Source organism: Bos indicus, chromosome 5 (genome assembly GCF_029378745.1).
Source record: "Bos indicus isolate NIAB-ARS_2022 breed Sahiwal x Tharparkar chromosome 5, NIAB-ARS_B.indTharparkar_mat_pri_1.0, whole genome shotgun sequence".
In the NCBI taxonomy this organism is placed as follows: Eukaryota; Metazoa; Chordata; class Mammalia; order Artiodactyla; family Bovidae; genus Bos; species Bos indicus.
The window spans coordinates 42,903,310-42,924,006 of record NC_091764.1 but is presented as its reverse complement, the minus strand read 5'-3'; the positions used below and the strand labels follow the sequence as shown (position 1 = coordinate 42,924,006).

General features: G+C 39.0%; 1 protein-coding gene across 5 annotated transcripts in view; it reads right to left on the bottom strand.

Annotated features, from left to right (window-relative positions):
• Positions 1-20,697, bottom strand: part of PTPRR (protein tyrosine phosphatase receptor type R) — a 274,630-nt gene that overhangs the window by 88,428 nt on the left and 165,505 nt on the right. For all 5 annotated transcript variants that reach the window (XM_070789282.1, XM_019960806.2, XM_070789283.1 and 2 more), the window contains one exon: positions 10,776-11,038. In XM_070789282.1, the coding sequence (XP_070645383.1) occupies positions 10,776-11,038 (263 nt within the window). The remainder of the gene's footprint in view (positions 1-10,775; positions 11,039-20,697) is intronic.

Genomic DNA, 20,697 nt, shown 5'->3' with positions numbered 1-20,697 from the left:
GATATGACTGAGCGATTGAACAACAAATCATGATGAATTGCTAAATGGAAATGACACTTTTATGTCTGTAATATACTTACAGGTGAAAAACCAAACCAATCCATCGGTTGAAAAATAATTTTGCTAAAGTCATCTCCTGTGAGTGATCTGTGATTTTTCAGTGTGTTTCTAAAAGAGGTCATGTATCAAGAGCTGGAAAATCTGATAAGAACAGAGTAGAACACCACCTTACAGGAAAACAAATATTCATACAGTCCTTTAAATGCAGAGAGTAGGACCCCGAGCTGTAGCTTTATGACACATTTCAAATAACTCCAAAAGCTAACGACTTTGCCTATAAGCTAAAATCTCCTGACACAGTAACCGAGATTCAGAGCTGGACTCTCTCAAAATAGGAAGCCAAATACTCTGGGAATTGTCTGTGCCTGCCCTGATTAAAACACTTCTCCAAAAAGGGCTATTTTACCTAATTCTGTCAACCTGTACACCAAGATCTGTAACATGGTCTGCTAGCAAAGACTAGAAATCTGACTTTAAAGAAAGACAAATATCATGTTATCTCTTGTATGGGGAATCTAAAAAAAATAAGACAAATGAGCTTATTTGTCTTATCAGGCAAATCAGAAGCAGACTCACAGGCTTAGAGAACAAACTTACAGTTACCAAGGGAGAAAGGTAGGGGAAAGGGATAGATTGAGAGTTCTCTATACATAAATAGAGAAGCAGCAAAGACCTACTGTATAGGACATGGATCTCTGCTCAATATTCTGTAATCACCTAAACAGAAAGCAATTTGAAAGGTAGTGCTGGTGGTTTAGTCACTCAGTCATGTCTGACTCTTGTGACCCCATGGACTGCAGCCTGCCAGGCTACTCTGTCCATGGAATACTCCAGGAAAGAATAATGGAATGGGTTGCCATTTCCTTCTCCAGGGGATCTTCCTGACTCCAAGATGGGACCCATGTCTCCTGCATTGCAGGCAGATTCTTTGCCAAATGAATCATAAAGGGAGCCCTAAAGAGGGTTAAAAAGAATAGATACATGTATGTGTATAACTGAATCACTTTGCTGTACACCTGAAACTAGCCAACATTGTTAATCAACTATACTCCAATATAAAATAAATTTTTTCTAAAAAGCAGTGCATTTAGAACTCTCCACAGTGAAATTCTAATTTAATCATGGAAAGAGGAATTGGTCAATATGAACCTCAAACAATTATACCACACAACCTCTCCTTGAAGGTCAGGACAAGAACTCTGTTGAAATGCTATCATCATGCTGTTTGGGGGAAGCACATAATTCTCTTTAAAAAATAGGTCAGACCCTACAGAATGGCCTTAAGACTTCCCAGAAGCCTGCTGAAATTTGTACCCCATAGTGTGAGTGGACACAGAGATCACCTCGTAAAGCTGGAAGCCAGTGTCAGGATCAGGTTTCAAGTTCATAGATGTTGAAGAATGGGGTGGGATGATGTTCTGAGAAGCCCTTTTTACTTGAATCTCAGGATGAGGCAACCTGTGGGAAGGGTGGTCTGGTGGAAGAAAGGGCAGTAAGAGGACCCAGTGGGACTTACTCTGTTACTCTGCCAAGGGCCATGAGTGGGGAAGAAAGGAAGGTGGAGAGGGGAAAGGAGCTATTATAGTGATTGTCAGTAGAGCTACTTCCACGTCTGCACTCTCGGGACTTATTCACACAGGCTCAAACATTTCAGTCTGCTTGGAGAGAAGCTAGGTCTGTGCTCGCAATAAGTGATGGCCAATTTTAACCTTTTTAGGCAGAACATTGCTACATTTAATTCCTTAAAAATATATCTTGATTTCTGTTCTACTCTTCCTGGGTTGTAGCCACTGTCATTTCTTTCATTTACCACTATTAACTTGCCTCATTTACCATAAAAAATTTAAGGCAGATTTAAAAACTTTCGCCTCCATCCTTTCAATTCCAGTGTTTTTTTTAAAAAATAATAAAGAACCATATAAAGCTTTGTTCTAACCCTTCAGAATCTCATTCCCCTTTAGAAAAATGTGATTGTGCCTATCCTACAAATAAAGAAAAAACCTGCTTGATGTTCCTCATTAATGAAGGGCTGCAGCATGTTTCCAAAGCCTCCCCAAACATGGACATCCTCATAAAAACATTTTGTAAGGATATGATTATAAAATAAGAGAAGTTTAAAGTGTTATCATCTGTATTATCTAGGAGGATGTAGAACAGAGTGGATATGTGCAGATTTTGGAGCCAGACTGTTCAGATTTAACCCTTCCACTCCATCTTTATTTCTTTGTGACATTGTGCATGATATTCAATCTCTCTCTGTTAGCTTGCCTGCAAGAAGGAATAAAAATAGTACCTGCCTCATGGGATGCTGTGAAGAGTGGAGGAGATGAAATCAATACATTAGCCTGGTGGCAGGCAGCATGTGGTAGGTGAGTGGTCAGTATGCTACCTTTCGTTATTCAACTTCTCTTCCCATGCAGGCACAGTGGCTGGTGACATGGACTTAGTTATTATTCAGGCTGTTTGAACAATAGAGACCTCCCTGCCACAACCCTTGAGAGCAGTTTTGACTTGAATTTTCTGAGCTGCTGCCTCATGTCTCCCTTTCAGACTGCCTTCTTTACTATATTTGTGTTTGCCACCATCTTGGTCCTTCATGTTGGATTACCACCAGGCTTCTGGAGTGGGAGCAACCAGATGCGAGAAAAACCTGCGGCTGACAGTGAGTTTCTAGATGGGCCATGAGATCGTTATCTGCCTTGAACATTTTGAAACTTAATTTCATAAAACCGATATCTAGAGGAATTCCCTGGTGGTCCAGTGATTAGGTCCCATGTTTAAACTGCCAAGGCACAGCCAATAAATATATATATACATGCATACACAATAAAGCTGAATTCTACTTGATTTAGAAACCAAAAAGCATTCCAAAAGCCAAGCATGAAATTTGTTAAGAGGAATAACAGCATGACACTCCATAAACATACTGATTTATAATATATTTTTCACATATTTTCCATAAAAGACAGGAATGTGCCACACCCCCCAAATTTCTTCCCCCCACCCCCACAATATAGTACCAGTTGGAAGAATGTTCTCTGGAGCCAGACTGCATGGGTTCGAATTCTGTTTGTCATTTTCTCATCCCTAGAAATTTACTATTCTGCTATTTTGGCAATAATGTAAATTCTGTTTCCTGATTGTAAGGAGGGGATAATAAGTCCCTTGTGAGGATTAAATGAGAAAGTGCATATAAAGGGTCACTACATCTCACTGAGTTAATTTCATTGACGTTACTTGGAGTTCAGTAGGATTGATCTCTAAAGGGTTGTTTGTTATATTATTATCCTCATATTGTCAGGCTGAGCCAATGAACCGTGGTTGATAGACAGTGTTCCATGGTGCCGGGTTCTAAATTCCACTAGAACAAATAGTGTTTATTTGAAGGAGGCTTTATGGTATGTGCACAACAGCCTGGAAAGATCAAGGAAATCTGGAATATAAACTCGGCTCTGTTATAACTGGTGTCATCACCTTTGGTGAGTGGAGTAACGCTCTTGGTTCCCCACCCAGATCACGTTTACTAGACTGGTGCCTGCACCTTCTCCTCCCCAGCTGCTGGGAGTATTGATCGAGGATGGCACGCAGCTGCCACTTCTCTGGAGAATCGCCCCCGGCTGTGGGAGTGGCCTAGTCCCGCAGTACCTGGGGAGTAATGCCTCCACCATCCTCAGGTGGCCTGAAGTCAATGGCTGACTGACATGGGGGTACAGATGCCCTCAAGGTGGAACGTCTCACGTTCCAGCTTTCCCTGTGTGATCAGGCTGAGGCCAGACGTCAATGCAAATCATCTCTTTGGTTCCCCTACTTACCTTTAGGCTTCTCCCAGAAGCTTTCTCTAAATCACTTGGGACAAGAATCCTTGTCTCAGGCTGCTTTTAGGGCATAGCTAAATCACTTCAATCATGTCTGACTCTTTATGACCCTATGGACCATAAAGCCTTCTAGGATCCTCCATCCATGGAGATTCTCCAGGCCAGAATACTGGAGTGAGTTGCCGTGCCCTCCTCCAGGGGATCTTCCCAACCAAGGGATTGAACTCGCGTCCTTTATGTCTCCTGCACTGGGTAAGCAGGTTCTTTACCACTAGCGCTACCTGGGAAGGAACCTCATCTAACACCTAAGAAACAACTAAGAAAGGAGATTCTGGGTCTCAGTTTCACTAAACAGAAAATGAGGGAGTTCAATCCCTCTTTCACCCATGGGTCCATTTGGTGAATACAGATATTAATTTCTAGAGTATTTTTTATGCTTTGTACCCTGATGCTCAGTTGTACACATTCTACACTTTTTCCTTTACTTTATATCTCCAAAGGGAGATCAGTTGAGGAACAATTAAGTATGTATCTCCTAAGTTAAGGGCTTCCCTGGTAGCTCAGCTGGTAAAAAAAAATCCTCTGGCAATGCAGAAGACCCAGGTTTGACTCCTGGGTCGGGAAGATCTGCTGGAGAAAGGGATAGGCTACCCACTCTAGTATTCTTGGGCTTCCCTTGTGGCAAAGAATCTGCCTGCAATGCTGGAGACCTGGGTTCAATCCCTGGGTTGGGAAGACGCCCTGAAGGAGGGCATGTCAATCCACTCCAGTATTCTTGGCCTGGAGAATCCCCATGGACAGAGGAAACTGGCAGGTTACAGTCCTTATGGACTGGTCACAAAGAGTCGGCTGAGCAACTAAACACTGCACAGCTCTCCTAAGTTAAAATTTTTGAGCACTGAAATGTCTCTCTGTAAGGGAGGGCAGGGGAATGGAAGTCAAGACATTTCCCTTGCCCCAAGGAAATGACAGTAAACAAAGGCTTTGAGTTTAGGTGTAGAATACTCAGCATTCTCTTGTTGATGCCTGCATTTCCATTGCTTCCTCCACTGCAGACATCTTTCCAGCTCTGAAAGAAATCTCCCAGGCTCAGCCAGGTTGCAACCCCTAACAAAACCTTTAAACTCACATACCCGGGTGCTTTTTCATCATTTGCACAGTATTTATGGACACCAGAACAAACTATGCTGTGGTACAGTGTAAGAAAAGTTAGAGAATGAATGTCATTGGGTATCAGTGACCCTGGGAGGTCTGGGGAGACTTTGATTATCATAGGAAGAAAACCTTCATTAATGCCATACGCCTATTCACTCATTTCTGAGGCAAATTTAAGTCAGGAGTGAGAGTGCCTTGTTATAATGAGTCCATCCTTCCTTTCTGGACAGTTTTCTAATTGCCTTTGCTCGCTTTTTATTTCTAATAGAAAATCAGATGAGAAAAATGAGGAAATAATGTGAATCTACCTGTTGATTTCCTTCCTATAAAATTGGCTCCATTAGTCACACAATAGCCTAAAGGGGAAATCTTCAGAAACTTCTATTTACAAGTTCTCTGTCTTCATACAGAAGAAAGTGTACCATTCTAAGGTCTGAGTGTGATCTCTTGTTTACTGGGCATTTGGAAGCTGGCAAAAACCAGCTATAAAATACAGTTTCCTTGAGAGGGACAAGAGAAGAATTTGAGGAGGACAGGAGTGGGACAAAGGAAGAAGGAATAGGAGCTAACCGTGGCCTCCTGCTGAGCCAGCCTGTGACATTGGTTGTCTGGCTTAACTGTCACAAGACCTTTGCACAGCATGTGCTATTCTCATCACTGGTGAACAAGCAAGTTATACATGTAGAAAGTGTGGAGCAAGCACCTGAATGTAGCTCTCAAATTCATGGACTCAAGTGGGAAATGAATTTCTTTGTTAGATGAAAATTGATTTAATTTGATATTAATAATTATTAAATAGTATTAAATATCCAAATTTATAAACAGGATGAGAAAACCTGTAAGTCAAGCAACAGTTAAAAATATTTATGATGTCGGATAGCAGGTTCAACTGTATCAAATCAATTTAAAAGAAGTTTCAACATTCTTAAGTTCAAAAATAAAACTCACTTAATACAGACTTATGGAATGAGATCGGAGAATGAAAAATGAAAACAGTACTAGATTTAATTTTCCTTCTTAAAAGAAGAATATCATTTTGTATTGATTGGGTTTTTTAAATTTTATTCAAAAAATTTTTAAAAATTAAAAAAATAAATTGTCTGCAGTACATTGCACATGGGATCTTGGTTCCCCAATCAGGTATTGAACCCACGCCCCCTGCAGTGGAAACGGTGTGACTGCTGGACCACCAGGGAAGGTCCCTATATTGATTGTTAATTTTATGGTATCCTTTGAAAAAAGGTCGAACAGATACTATCATACCTATTTTGTAGATTGGGAAAACTGTACCAAAAGGACTTAACCTTTTGAGTCACTTTTTTAGTAAATGTCAAGTAGTATTAGCACAGAGACCCAGCTCATAGTTTATCATTAGACTATCTGTTTTTATGGAATTTTTAAAATAAATATTTGAGATCCTCATATGTAAAGGAGCATTACTTAATTAACTCCATAATAGTTTTCAAGTGTTTACAATATATTGTGCTTACAGGAACCACGGAACACACGGGAATATGAAACACACAGAAATATCTTGAGCCTGTACCTGTCGTTAAGACTCTCACAAGCTGGTGAGGGGACAGTACAATCTATCAAAAACCCATTTCAGTCCTTTTCTGAATGATTCTTTAATTAAAATCGCTGCTAGAAGTGTGGTACATGTGAGAATGCAGAGGTGTTAAAAAACACTGTGGGCTTCAGTAGGGGTCATGGCCAAAGGTAGAAGGTAAGTTTCATGTTGGGACCTGGAGACTAGAGATAGCGGTAAGGAGGATGAGGAGGAACCAGGTGAACAAAGCCGCACACATAGACAGGGACACGGCCCACTGAGAACAGACTGCAGGGTTTACTTGGGGGCATTGTGGTGAATAGAACATTCAGAGCCAGATAGTACAGGACCTCTAAGGCTCATCAAGGTGGCCTGTGCCTTATCCTGCAGGCAAAGGGGAGCTATTGAGGATTCATTCACAGCAATGTAACATAATGTAAGTATTGTTATAGCAAGATAAATCTGAAGAGTGTATAGTATGAACTGAGGGAGGGAAGAGTATTAGATCAGACAGAAATGATGAAATAAAGTCATATACGTGAAATATATAATCCCATTAGTCCTAATGCCATTTTTATAATCATAGGACATAATAATGTAAATATAAAGTAATGAGAGCTAGTTCCAGGGTGATGGCTACAAAGAGAGGAATTGAAAATGAGGAAATCCAAGTAGTAAGGATCCATATGACCTGGTGACTAGTTGGAAATAGAGGAAAACAAGGGGACTGCTCTGTCCCCTTAAAATTCTTTAATCTGCATAATTTTCAGGGTATACCCTTTGTACTCAGTCAAGCATATTCAGTTAGTCTCTATATTTTCCTTTATTTATTTTTAATTTAAAATTATATTCTATTATCAATTATGTCAGAGGGATAGATTCTCCCCCTAAGGGATGAGAGATTTATATGGTATGACCCAAAAGATTTTTGGGGACAAATGACTCATAATGCAGCTTTTATGATCTCACGGTGATTTTAATGAAGCCAGACTTTCATGCAATAAACAGAGGATTATTATTTCACTCTGGGATCAGGAGATGGAAGGCTATAAAACACAAGGCTGTTTTAAAGGCACCATTAGAACATATAAACATAAATTATCTTTTAAGGCTTAAAATTCTCAGAAAAGTTTCTTCTATATGGAACACTGTATATCTCTCATCTTTTACCACTCTTAAAACCCTCATTACTATGACATCTTGGCAAGGGAATTATGGTAGAAGCACAGGATGAGAATAGGGATGATGGAATAAATAAGGTGTTTCCCTACAAGAACTGGCTGTTAACCTGAGGCTTATTCAATATAACATTCACACATTCATTACAGCATTTATTTACAGGAGCTCTTGCTTTTTAGGAATTATGTTTTATATGGAAGAGACAAATAAAGCATATATGTGCCCTAAAGAAGCTTAGAGTTTATGGGGTAAGACAGATTATTAAAAATTTTACCTAAGAAGTTTATAAATACTGTATGCATACAAGATTATGGGACTAGGATAGAGGGACATGGGGGAGAAGGAACTGAATCTGGGTTGGAAGGTGGGTGAGAGGAAGAAGCAGAAGGAGGTAATGACTTTCAAGAGAAAGCGATGCTTGAATTGCCTTCTCCATATTCCTTGCCTATTCCTTACCTCCACTCCTCACCCCAGGACCACTTGTCTCTTTTCTGGGTAGTTCAACCACACACAGGTAATCCAAGACCATCTTCCTCTTTTTCTCTTACTACCTTTTACATGGTTGATTCCTAAAGAAGTATCTTCAGCTCAATCTACCTCTCTGATGAAACTCTGAAGTTATGGGGAGAAAGTTTATCAGTGCCTAAAAGAAGCCACTCAAGAACTGGAAAACTAATGTCTTGGAAGCCAAAGGAAGAGAGAGTTTCAAACAGGAAGTGGGTGTTAATGTTGGATGTAAAAAGAAACAAAACATGTGCTCTGACTTCGGTGGTTAGACCACTGACATACTTGGCAAGAAGATGTGAGAGAAACAGTGAGGATGGAGACTTAAAGAAGATCATAGAGGCACCGAATAAACTGCTTATTTAAGACACATCTGAGAAAGGAAGAAAAGACAAAAATCAGAGGAAGGACTGGATGAAGGGAGTTTCTTTGATACAAAAGAGAACCATTTTCATGCTGAGGGCATTGCATCAGCAAAAAGGTTGCCATTGAACATAGACGAAGAAATTTGATAGAGTAAGTTATCAGGGTGGGGAGGGAGGAGCTGGAGCCCTTGTGGAGAGAAGAGTTTTTTCCTGCTCAAGGCAGGAAGTGGAAGGCAATGAGTGGGGATGCAGGGAAGTCTGTAGACCAGGAGGCAGGGAATCCACTTAATACGGATCACACACTTACTCTCCAGAGTCCCCCAAGTAGACCACAAAGAGGAGCAAGACACCATCACTGTGCAATCCTTTCTTAAACATTCACTTCATTTCAATGAATTAATGGATACTTAACCTTCTGCCCCTTGAAATTCAAACATGCCCAGAAGTAGCCAACAAAGGGCAGGATACTGGAAATAGATTCTCCCCAGAGGACTAAACTGCTGACCTTGCTCAGAACTGGTGGTGCATGATGCTAATAAAAATTAGTCTGATTTTCAGTCAGTTTTATTATCAACTTTAAATCATCTTTGTGACCCCCTTATCACTTTCATCTGACCAGATCTTTTCTGCCACCCTGTCCTTTCTACACCACTGCTGCTCAGACACCTTCTTCAAGGTTTCTCTTTGAAGCAAACATAAAGGCCTGAAACTAATTTAGGTAACAAGCATAAAAGAGCCTGAAGGAAATGAAAAAGTCAAGTTTAGCTCCTTCATATTGCAGAAGAAGAAAGCAAGACCCAGATAGACAGAAATCACTCAATCCAGAAATGGCTGAGCTGGGTCTGGAGTCATTCTTCCGGTTGGCCTTAGGGAGAAAGTTCATCTTGTCTGCCTTTTAAGATTGCAGCCCAGACAGCAATTTGGTGGCATCTAAGTAAGAGAATGGTCCATGTAGACCCAAGTAGATTCATAAGGAAACCAAGGCTTCTGGGGGAGGAGGTAGGAAGAATGACTTGATTGTTCTCCATTTCCCTTCCATGATGGAGTCAAAGTACTCTTATAGGACGTTGGAGATAACTGCAACAAATTCCTTTCTTTTCACTTCATTTATTGTTCTTTGATAATATTTTCAAAGAAATTTGAATTACCCACTTGGTCTTTTGCAATTCTTAAAGCCCCAAAATATATTTTCTGAAATGTGGGGTGTATGTGTGCACATGTGATAAAAAAATACAATCGAAATTTACATACATGATCTAAAAACCTAAGGCAACAACAAGGACAGTGATAGAAAATGGAGACCCAGGGAAATAAGCAGAGGACGAACCTGGGAGAAAGAACCTGAAGACGCTCTCAGTTCCCCACTACCCTGGTGTGCAGTGTTGGATATAATATCAATCATATTTCAAATGTAAGCACAAAGCTTCTTATTTTAAGACATACCACGGGAAAGCTTTACTTAAAATTCTGAGGAAGCAAAGAATTAGCCCCTTATTTAAATATTTTGCATATTTTAGTTTTCCTATTTAAATTTGCTTTAAATGGGAACGGACCAGTACAAGTATATCACAAAGGCAGGTAAACATCAAAAATAACGTCATGAAGCTTGGGATATTTACTGTTTGTTTGGCTCAAGGGAAGCAGAGGCAAAACTTTATAAAAATTAACTTGTGGTATAGACTCTTTCTACCTTCTTACAAGAATGTGGTCTTTGGTGAGAAATACTCTACTATGTCTAATAAATATTCTTATTCCCATACCTTCTATCTACTAGCGTTTTGATGACAATTAAACGTGATACTGTTATTTGGCAAAACTAATACAATTTGTAAAGTTTAAAAATAAAATAAAATTAAAAAAAAAAAAGCACTCAATAAATGATTATAGAAGCTCTCCTGTAGTTGAAGAAGACTCGACTTGGGTCTACACCAGACCCAAGTCTTATCAAAATCAGATGGGACTGAAAGATTATTGATAACACAGCTAGACTCTTTTAGGGGACAACAAAAACCACTTCCTCCTAGTGTTCATTTGGTGATGAACGATTCTACCCAGTATGCCAATCGTGTCTAGTTCTATCCTTCTCAGTTAGGAATACTCTTTAAAAAAAAAAGCAACCTGTCAGGGGAATCTAGAAAAAGTTCTTACCTCTCCTGAAGTCCTATGGGCTTCATTTTGAAAGGAGAAGGGCAGACAGAGGTGGTAGCTTTGATCTCAGGAGTGTATCGGCCTTGAGGGTCCACAACCACACTCAGTACCTTTGGAGCCTGTTCAGGCTGGACCATGCTGTTGGCTGTCTTGTCCTCAGAATGTGCAGGCTGTAACACAATGGGTGATAGGTGGATCTCCTGATTTTTCTCTTTATCTTGTCTCAGGGAAAGCTGAAATTTTTCTTTTAATCTGTAAAGAATCTATGGAAGGAGATACAAAAAATTTCCGTCAGTTTTTCATGTTCAACAACAGAATATGATCTCCATCCCAACTTAGAAGACAAACCAAAGTAAGTGAGCAAAGCTTCCTAGGAAAATTTCTCAGTTTTATACTATTGAGGATTTTCTTCAAAAAGATAGTTTGTTTCCAGTTATGGAGTGCAAAGGGCTTCTCTGGTGGCTCAAGTGTTTAAAAATGCACCTGCAATGCAGAAGACTTGAGTTCAATCCCTGGGTCAGAAAGATCCCCTGGAGGAAGAAATGGCAGCCCGTGCCAGTATTCTTCCCTGGAGAATCCTATGGACAGTGGAACCTGGTGGACTACAGTCCACAAGGTTGCAAAGTGTTAGACACGACTGAAGTGACTGAGCAAACATGCCCTCACAAGGAGTACAAACATATTAAACATATATGTACATGAGTCTGCTTTTCAAATAGAACTCAAAAACAAATATGGCTAATTTTATAAAAGTATCAGATGTCAGTTTGAACACATGTAAACTCTAATTTAAAACGACTGACATGGAAAACTTATAGAAAGAATAGCCATGATATAGAGACTTATGACTTCTATAGAAATAGAGATCTGCAACCACTACAATGTGTAAGAAGAAAGTCTCATAAAGTATTAATTAAAGCATAGCAATGCAATAAGCCACAAGTTCTTAATGTAAGAAATGCATTAGTCACATTAATTTGAGTATCTAGTAAATACTTGAAAAAATTAAAATTTAGGGCCCATGTTAAAGAATAATTTGGACAATCAGAATTTTCTTATTTACTTCTTGCTCCTTAAAATTTTTAATGTGTGTTGAAAAAAAGCCAAAGTGTCATGTTTCTTCATTCTCAGAGTCCTTTCTGGAATGGCTAACTCAATTCAGAAAGTTTTAAAACTTTTAAAAGAATAGGACTGACTTTGCTGGGACACGCCAGTGGACCAAATTGTGAAGAGATCAAGGTTTGTCCTTCCTGTCCTCAGGCTTTCCTTTTTATAAGCCCCTTTCCCCCTTTTTTTTCTTTTCTTTTAAAAATATTAATTTTATATTTTATATATTTTAATATAGTCTTTTTTCAGTTTTACTGAGATATAATTGACATATAACATTGTATACGTTTAAAGTTTAAGATGTACAGTATAATGGCTTCATAGTTTTTTCTCCTTTCTTGATGATAACTCCTCTACTTCAGTTATAAAAAAAAGAATCAGGATGAAACAAAAACACAACAATCTAAGATGAGAAGGTATTAGACTGAAATTAAGAAGAAAAGAATTCAAAGAACTGAAAACTCAGGAGCAGGGTGTAAATCTTCTTTTAAGCAATAAAGAACAGAACTGAGAATGCAGAAAATACAATCAGTTAGATATGACAAAGCTGAGAGTCTGCATGGAATCTATAGCAAAGGAGAAACAGATGAAGATGAAAACAAGAGAAAAGATGGGATATGGACTTCAGAGAAGAGTTATGGTAAATAATAAACCAGAATAAGAGAGAGAAGCAAGTCATCCAAAACTATTTTTCAGTGCCTTGTGTGAAGTACAAAATAGACAAAATAGTCTGTATCCTGTTTCTATGGAATTTAGGGATATGGAATGAAAAAAGTTCTTAGTTTTTTTTTAAAGTATGTCGATTGAAAGAAGAGTGAATGTGAGAAGAAAATGGAGCAATTTTTATGACTTTGAGAAAAAATGCATATTACAGAGGACATATGAATCCCATACCTAGATAAACTGATATTCATGTGAATAAAGCCAGCAGGAGCAATTTCTCAAAGACACAAGGTTTCATAAGATGTATTACCTGTCTACCCTTCCTGAAAAAACTTTACTCAGAGTCATGAGAGAGATGACTCCAAATGAAGAACTGAAGAAATAGAAACTGTAATATGAAAGGGAGCCCTGGAATTATTTAAATGTAGAGTGAAAAATAAATTTATTTAGTTCCAACATCTCAGATTGTAATAACAAGAAATAAGTTGAAAGAGGGCAAAGAAAAAAGTATGGATGAATATAGTTTTAGTTAGGGATACAGAGGGAACGGAAGTTAGGACGTTAGGAGTTTAGGAAAGAAAGACCTCCTTCTTTCTCTGGCTACAGGCTCCTCCAAGGAGTCCGGAACCTCAGCTGTCCCACCCACCTGTGTGCTTGGGGCAAAAGGAAGAAAAGGTCACCACCGTCCCAGCCTCACTGCACAAAATTATGGTAGAGATTCACATCTAGAGCAGACCTCTATGATATTAGAACCTGAGAATTGGGACTCAAACATTTTACTCCCAAGTCACAACATTAATTTGGAAGATTTACTTAAAGTCTTTATTCCTGATGTTTCTCTCTCTGTTGTATCTTGCAGCTGTGTGTAGTGGGCACATTCATTTCTTGATCCCTCCCAACCTGAGGGTCATCACTCACTAATAAAATGAGGATTACAATAGTATCCCATAAAGCTTTGGTGAATATTAAATGAGATAATTTACATGTTCACAATATTCAACTCTTAAATGCAACATTATCAGTGTGTCAATAACATATATACAGGTTTTATATATTTATATATATAAAATAGAGGTCCTTCTGACCTAATTATACATGAAAGAAAATGAAGTTTAGCTAACTAATGTGGCTGCTCCAAAGCCAGCAGTTAGTTGTGGGAGAGCCAAACTCAAGGCCCCTCTGCTTCAAAGGACTGATCACTTCCCACCCCTTATGTGCATGCTCTTTGCCACACCATCGTTCTTAAAGATCAACTCTGAAATCACATCTGCTGCCCATGTGATTCTAGAAATGGGTTTGAACATCACCAAATCTAGGAGTACATCTTTGTTCACTGAAAGTTCTCTCTGGGACTTCCCTGTTGGTCCAGTCACTAAGACTCCACACCCACAATGCCAGGGACCTAGGTTCGATCCTTAGTCAGGGAACTAGATCCCATATGCTGCACCTAAGTGTTCACAGGTCAGATCAGATCAGTCGCTCAGTCGTGTCCGACTCTTTGCGACCCCATGAATCGCAGCATGCCAGGCCTCCCTGTCCATCACCAACTCCCAGAGTTCACTGAGACTCACGTCCATTGAGTCAGTGATGCCATCCAGCTGCAACTAAAGATCCCACATCCTGCAATGAAGACCCTGTACAGCCAAATAAATAAATAAATAGAAATATTAAAAAATAAAGTTCTTTTAAGGAAAAGGACTATGCACAGATGAGGTATAACTAGAAATGCATATTATAAATCAAACTGCCAGGAAATTAAGGAGAGTCCTTCTTGCCTTTTATGTCAGTTCACTTTTGTATAACGTGGTAACTTTTATACTGGTGGTATAAAAGTTGACTATGGAACGGTAAAGCTAAATCTTGAATTTTTGAAACAATGGGTTCTAAATATTCCTGTGACAAATATTATTGCATAAGGAAAAATGATGTTCAATATTAAGTGGCATGTAACTACTTTCTGTAGGATAGAAAATACTGAAGATAATGCCTAAGGATGGGGAGATGTTTTTCGACTTGCTGCTTCTTTTCAGTTTCTATAACCTTCAAAAAGCACTTTGTCAACATTCTGCACAAACAAAACCCACAATAGAACAATATCAATTAGATGACATGTATGTATTAAGATAAATACGTAATTACTGAAGATGAAGAAATTAGAATTTGAGACAGTTTTTCATTTTTTAATAGTAAATTATTTTCCTGAATGAGAAAAGAAACAGACATATATTTACAAAAATCTATTTAATCAAGGATAATGCATATATTGTATATTCTAAGCTTTTTCACAGTCAACTATAATACATATTGGAGAAGGAAATGGCAACCTACTCCAGTACTCTTGCCTGGAAAATCCCATGGCTCCTCCATCCATCCGCAAAGAGTCGGATATGACTGAGTGACTTCACTTCACTTATAATACATAAATCAAAACATTCACTTGTCTGTTTACATTAGAGTTTTGGAGAAGCATATTTCAAAAATGGAAATGAGAGAGACTTCCCTGGTGGGCCAGTGGCTAAGACTCTGAGCTCCCAATGCTGGGGGCCCAGGTTCAATCCCTGGTCAGGGAACTAAATCTCATATACCACAACTAAAGATCCCATGTGCTGCAACAAAGACTTAGCACAGGCAAATAAATAAATAAATATTTTAAAAATGGAAATGAGAAAGCCAAGAAAATGTCAGCCTTCTCCCTAGTTCCACTGACAGGTGTTAGTGGAAAATTAGCTCTGATTCAAAGTCCTTCTATACCATTCATGAGCTTATGTTCTTGGTGGTGAACCTCGCCACATATTTTACAATCATCTCTTTACTTCATCTCCGGTTAGAGGTCACTTTTTAAATCTATATCTATGCAGTATGTGTAAAAGCTGATTTCTACATCTTTAATTAGGGGAAGCAGAACCTGGAGAATATACAATACTCCTAAGAACTGTTTAAATATTCAACAGAGAGAGCTGGTCTGTCTGACAAAATGTGAAAAGAACTGGAGAGGTTGGTACTTGGCCTATAGAGCAGTTGTCATGGAATTAAGCTCTACAGAAGTGTTTCCCAACACTTCCCAGCAGGAATTTTGCCCTCCTGGGAGATTTGGCCACATCTGGAAATGTCTTTTGGTCATGGTACTGGCCTTCCCAGATGATGCTAGTGGTAAAGAACCTGTCTGCCAATGCAGGAGACATGAGACACGGGTTCAATCCTTGGTTAGAAAGATCCCCTGGAGGAGGGCATGGCAACCCACTCCATATTCTTGCCTGGAGAATCCCATGGGCAGAGGAGCCAGGTGGGCTGCAGTCAAGGGGGTTGCAAAAAGTCAGACACAACTGAAGCAACTTAGCATGCACACACATACAGTGTGCACTAGGGTGTGTGCAGGGGGACACTGGCCTCCAGCGGGCAGAGGCTGGAGAGAATGCTAAGTACCCTGCAATGGACAGGACAACCCCCATTCCTGATAGAATTATCCAGGCCAACATGTCAGCAGTGCTGCTGTCGAGAAACTGGTATAAGGGACCTTAAAAATCACCTGGTATAGTCAGTCACTTCACATTTAAATCCGTGGTTGAGTGACTTATGGCAAGTTAGAAATGAAGTTTAGAATCCAGGCTTCCTGACGTATTCCTATAATCATTCTCCACTACAGTGTCTTTTAAATCCCCACAGATCTTCTTCCCCATCTTTTTCCCAAAGCCTCTGAAAAAGTGTTGTCAGAAATTTTTCTCTGTGCAGATCGAGATCTGGAATATACCATATGTATGTTTCTCTATATGAATGGACTTTGTTTCCAAACTCTACCTAAAAGCTTGCTGTTGGAGTGGCAAGTCAATATAACTTTCCCTTTAAGAACTTTCTGTTTAAATCTTGGGATTATCAACACACTCATTTGATCATTTGAAAAAAGAAAGAGAATGGAATATTGAATGAAAGAATCTGTAAAAATCAAAACTATTGCAGGAGCAAAAAAATAACAGGAGGAAGAGAACCAGAGAAACCAGAGAAACAAATGAGAGGAAGCTTAAAATAATCCTATAAAGTTATTTTGCAGCTTATAATTTTCATTTAAAAAATCTTATTCAGTTGTACAGCTTAAACTTATGCAACGTCAGACATCAAATACATTTCAATAAAACTCATAGGTGACTAACACAAAAAACATCTGTTTGGATTAAAATATGTTCAGATCTCAAGAGGATGCCACCAACTAACAGTCATAGCACTTCTCCTTTGCAGTAGTTTACAGTTAGTTCTGAAACAGTTCATTCATTTCTTTTAGTTGAATAAAATGTGAGTCGCTTGTTACTACATTGCAGGAACAACACTGTGGGGGCAAAGATAGCACACAGTCCTCGCTTCTGGGGATTCACAGGCTTCCAGAAGAGACAGATGTGTAAAAATGATGTCCAGTACAAGGCACTAGGTGTAAAATAGAGCTGTTTCGACAGCAGGTATGGTAGTACACATTTATTACGTCTGCCTGAGTTGAATGTCTCTAATTAACACAGACATTGTCATTGATTTCTAGACTCCTTCGTGGCCAGAAATAGATGTTCACAAGACAGAGTGACAGGATTTGAAGAAACTACAGTGTGATCCCTTTACATATAAAATCACGGGAAAGAACCCAGACTTTTAATCCAGATAGACTTGGATTTGAATTCCCACCTCTGCTCTCAGACACCCACATACTGCTTGTTCTTGGTCAAGTCACTTATCTTCTCTGATCTTGGTTTCCTTGTCAGTAAAATTAGGAAACTAAAATACATTGTGTTTATATATAAAGTCTATAATTAATAAATTATTGTACTGTATACTTAAAATTTGCTAAGAGGACAGATACTGCGTTAAGTGTGCTTATCACAGCACAAATCATAATAAAGAGGAAAAGAGAAACTACTGGAGCTGATAGATATATTTATGACATAGATTATGGTGATGGTTTCATGGGTGTATGCTTGTCTCCAAACTCGTCAAATTGTTTACATTAAACATGTACAGATTTTTGTATGTCAATGAAGTGTGTTAAAAATATATTGTTTAGTACCAGGCAGTACATTTAGTACTGCCTGGAAGAAACTAGTTATTATAGTTGTTATATTATTTTTGTTATTATTGAGAGGGTTGTATTTTGAGCTGAATGGTTTCTATTAATACAGAAAAAAACAGAAAATTACTTTGAGAGATATGTCTACTTTGGAAAATGGTTCTGTAACCAAAGCATTCCAGCTCGGAATCTAGTCCCATTTCCTGAACCACTAGGAATTACCTATAACATATTAGAAAAGTGTGGCTGTATATGTTCACCTTTGACATGAATTTTCCTTGTGATGTTCAGGCTACATTAGGTAGTCCAATAGAGAGTTTGCTTTTTCCACTACCAAGACCATGACTAGACAAACATTTTGAATGACATATTGATGGCTCTTCTACGGGCAGAGATTTTATTGACCCAAACATCTACTTTTTATGTGTTTTCTAAAACTGCTTTCCAGGACTTCCCAGGTGGTGCAGTGGACAGGAATCCACCTGCCAACACAGGGGACGTGGGTTCAGTCTCTGGTCCAGGAAGATCCCACATGCTGCAGAGCAGCTAAGTCTGTGCACCACCACTACTGAGCATATGTGCTGCAACTACTGAAGCCGGAGCACCTGGAACCTGTGTTCTGCAACAAGAGGAGCCATGGAATGAGAAGCCGGTGCACCAACATGCAGAGCAGCCCTAGCTCGCCACAACTAGAGAAAGCCTTCATGTGGCAAGGAAGATCCAGCACAGCCAAAAACAAATAAAATCAAATTGCTTTCCAGTAGCAATCTGGTCTGTAGACAGCTCTACCTAATTCCATAAATACTTCTGCACTTGTTAATAAACTTCTAAGTGCACTGGAGATGTAATGCAGGTGATAAACCACATTCTTTCTATTATTTATTCCAGTTTTAATTCTTCTCAGTAATATATTCCTCCACCTAAAACAGACTGAATGGATTGGAAGTTGCCCACACGTTTTCCCCTGGAAAATTGTATTTGTCTATTTGCTGCGCCACCCACTCTGCGTTCACATTTGAGAGGTGCTAAATAAGTCACACATTTGAAAATGTCATGCATGTCTAATTTTATGCCTGGCAACATACATTTTTTTTTTTAATTTTAAGGAAAGTAAACAATATGCCATATTTCAAAAATTTTGCCAAGCCTTATGTTATTGTTACAGAGCATGTAATCCTCCGTGACAGTAATTTACCTATATAATTTCATAACAAAACCACATGCTTTTCATTTCTATGATATGAGGAAGGCTTGGACACAAATAATGGCATTGGATCTTTCATAAATATAATTAATGCCAGAGGGAAATTTCTGAGTTATATCTTTTCCTTTGCCATGGAATCAACAAAATTATGGGAAACAGAAACCAGAATATATTTGTTTGAAAGTCACAAGAGTGAGAGTGTAACTATTACAGAGAGATCCGAGGAAAAAACTGACTTTAAATCAAGATCATTATCAAAAACACTTGAACATGTACAAAGATAAGCTTATTTTAGAGAATCACATTTGACCAGTCCTCCATGTGAACTTGTCAGTGGTTAAGTTGTATCAGATAAACTTAACTTCATCGTATTCCTGTGTAACAGGTAGTAGTTATTTTTCTATCAATATTAATTCCTTTCTATACTGCTGATTCCCCTTCTATTTTTTAAATTGACCCTTTCACAGTAAAATGGAAGATCCTGTTTGAAACATATCATTCTACTACTTTCTTTCATTTATTCAAAATCTATTGGGATACAAATCAAAAGTGTTTCTTCTATCTCACTACTCCCCATCTTGAATGGATTCCTCTCCCAGGAAATGGAAACACAACCATCCGGATTATCAGTCAAATAACCTGAGAGTCATCCTTCGTTTTTCTCTTTCTTCCTCCCAGAGAATCAGTACATAGCAAGTCTTTTCAATTCCACCTACAAATAAATCCCAATCCTTCACTCCTCTCCATCTCTACCCCCACCCCCTAACTCAGGGCCACCATCATATTTCTCATCAGGCTAATCCAATAGCTGCTCCAACACTTCACCCCAAGTTCTATCCCCAACCGCTCTCCACCAGCAGAGACTCTGATCTTTTAAATTCACAAATCAGATCACATCAGAGCTCTGCCTGAAACAGCTTCTGCCCTTCTCCTGGAAGCCAGAGAGGACTCCTGCCTCAGCATCAGCTGCTCCATTCCATCCTCCACCTGTCACACCCTTTGCCAGGGAGGCCCTGTCCCTACTTTTTCAGATACCTCAGTTGTCTTTGATTGCTCTGCTCCACTCATTCACTATTATCTCACCATAAGCTCTTCATGGCACTTAATGCTTTTGATTCTTTACAAAATAAGCAAACTTTGTTTTTAAGAAGTGGTGTTAGGTTTATTAGAAATTGAGCAGAGAGCAGAGCTCTCATATTGCCCCCTCCCCCACCTCCCTCAACAACTTCCCTTATTACTAACATCTTGCATTCGTGTGGCATACTTGTTACTAATTAACTCAACATTGCTATGTTATCATTAACTGAAGTCTAGAACGTAGATTAGGGCTCACTCACTCTTGATGCTGTACGTTCCATGGGTTTTGACAAATCCATAATGTCATGTATGCATTACTGTAAAAGTATCGCACAGAAAAGTTTCATTACCCTAAAAGTCTGAACTACTCATCTCTCCCCCACAACTTCTGACAACCACTGATCTTTTTACTGTCTCTATAGTTTTGCCTCTGCCAGAATGTCATATACTAGGAATCATAGAATATGAACACTATTTAATTTTTTAAAACAGTAAATTATTGTCTCTGTCTTCTTCTGGAGAATAGGCACCATGAGCACAGGGACCTTATCTGTTTTGTTCCTTCCTTTGCCCAAAGGTCCAACAGGCTCACAGTGAACCCACTGCAGGAATTTCTGGATTAAATGAACTGATGAATCTACCTGCCAGCCCTGAAGGGAGCAATCGCCTACACACTTTTGAAACATTTCATTCTCGGTTTCTTCCAGCAACATTGGAGCAGACTTAGATTTTTGGATTTTACATGGATGCTTTGCAGCTTTTGGGAAAAGAAGGGTCAGTTGTTCCCTGGCTCCAGGTAGTTTAATGTGTGGTGACTACAGGTTCTATTG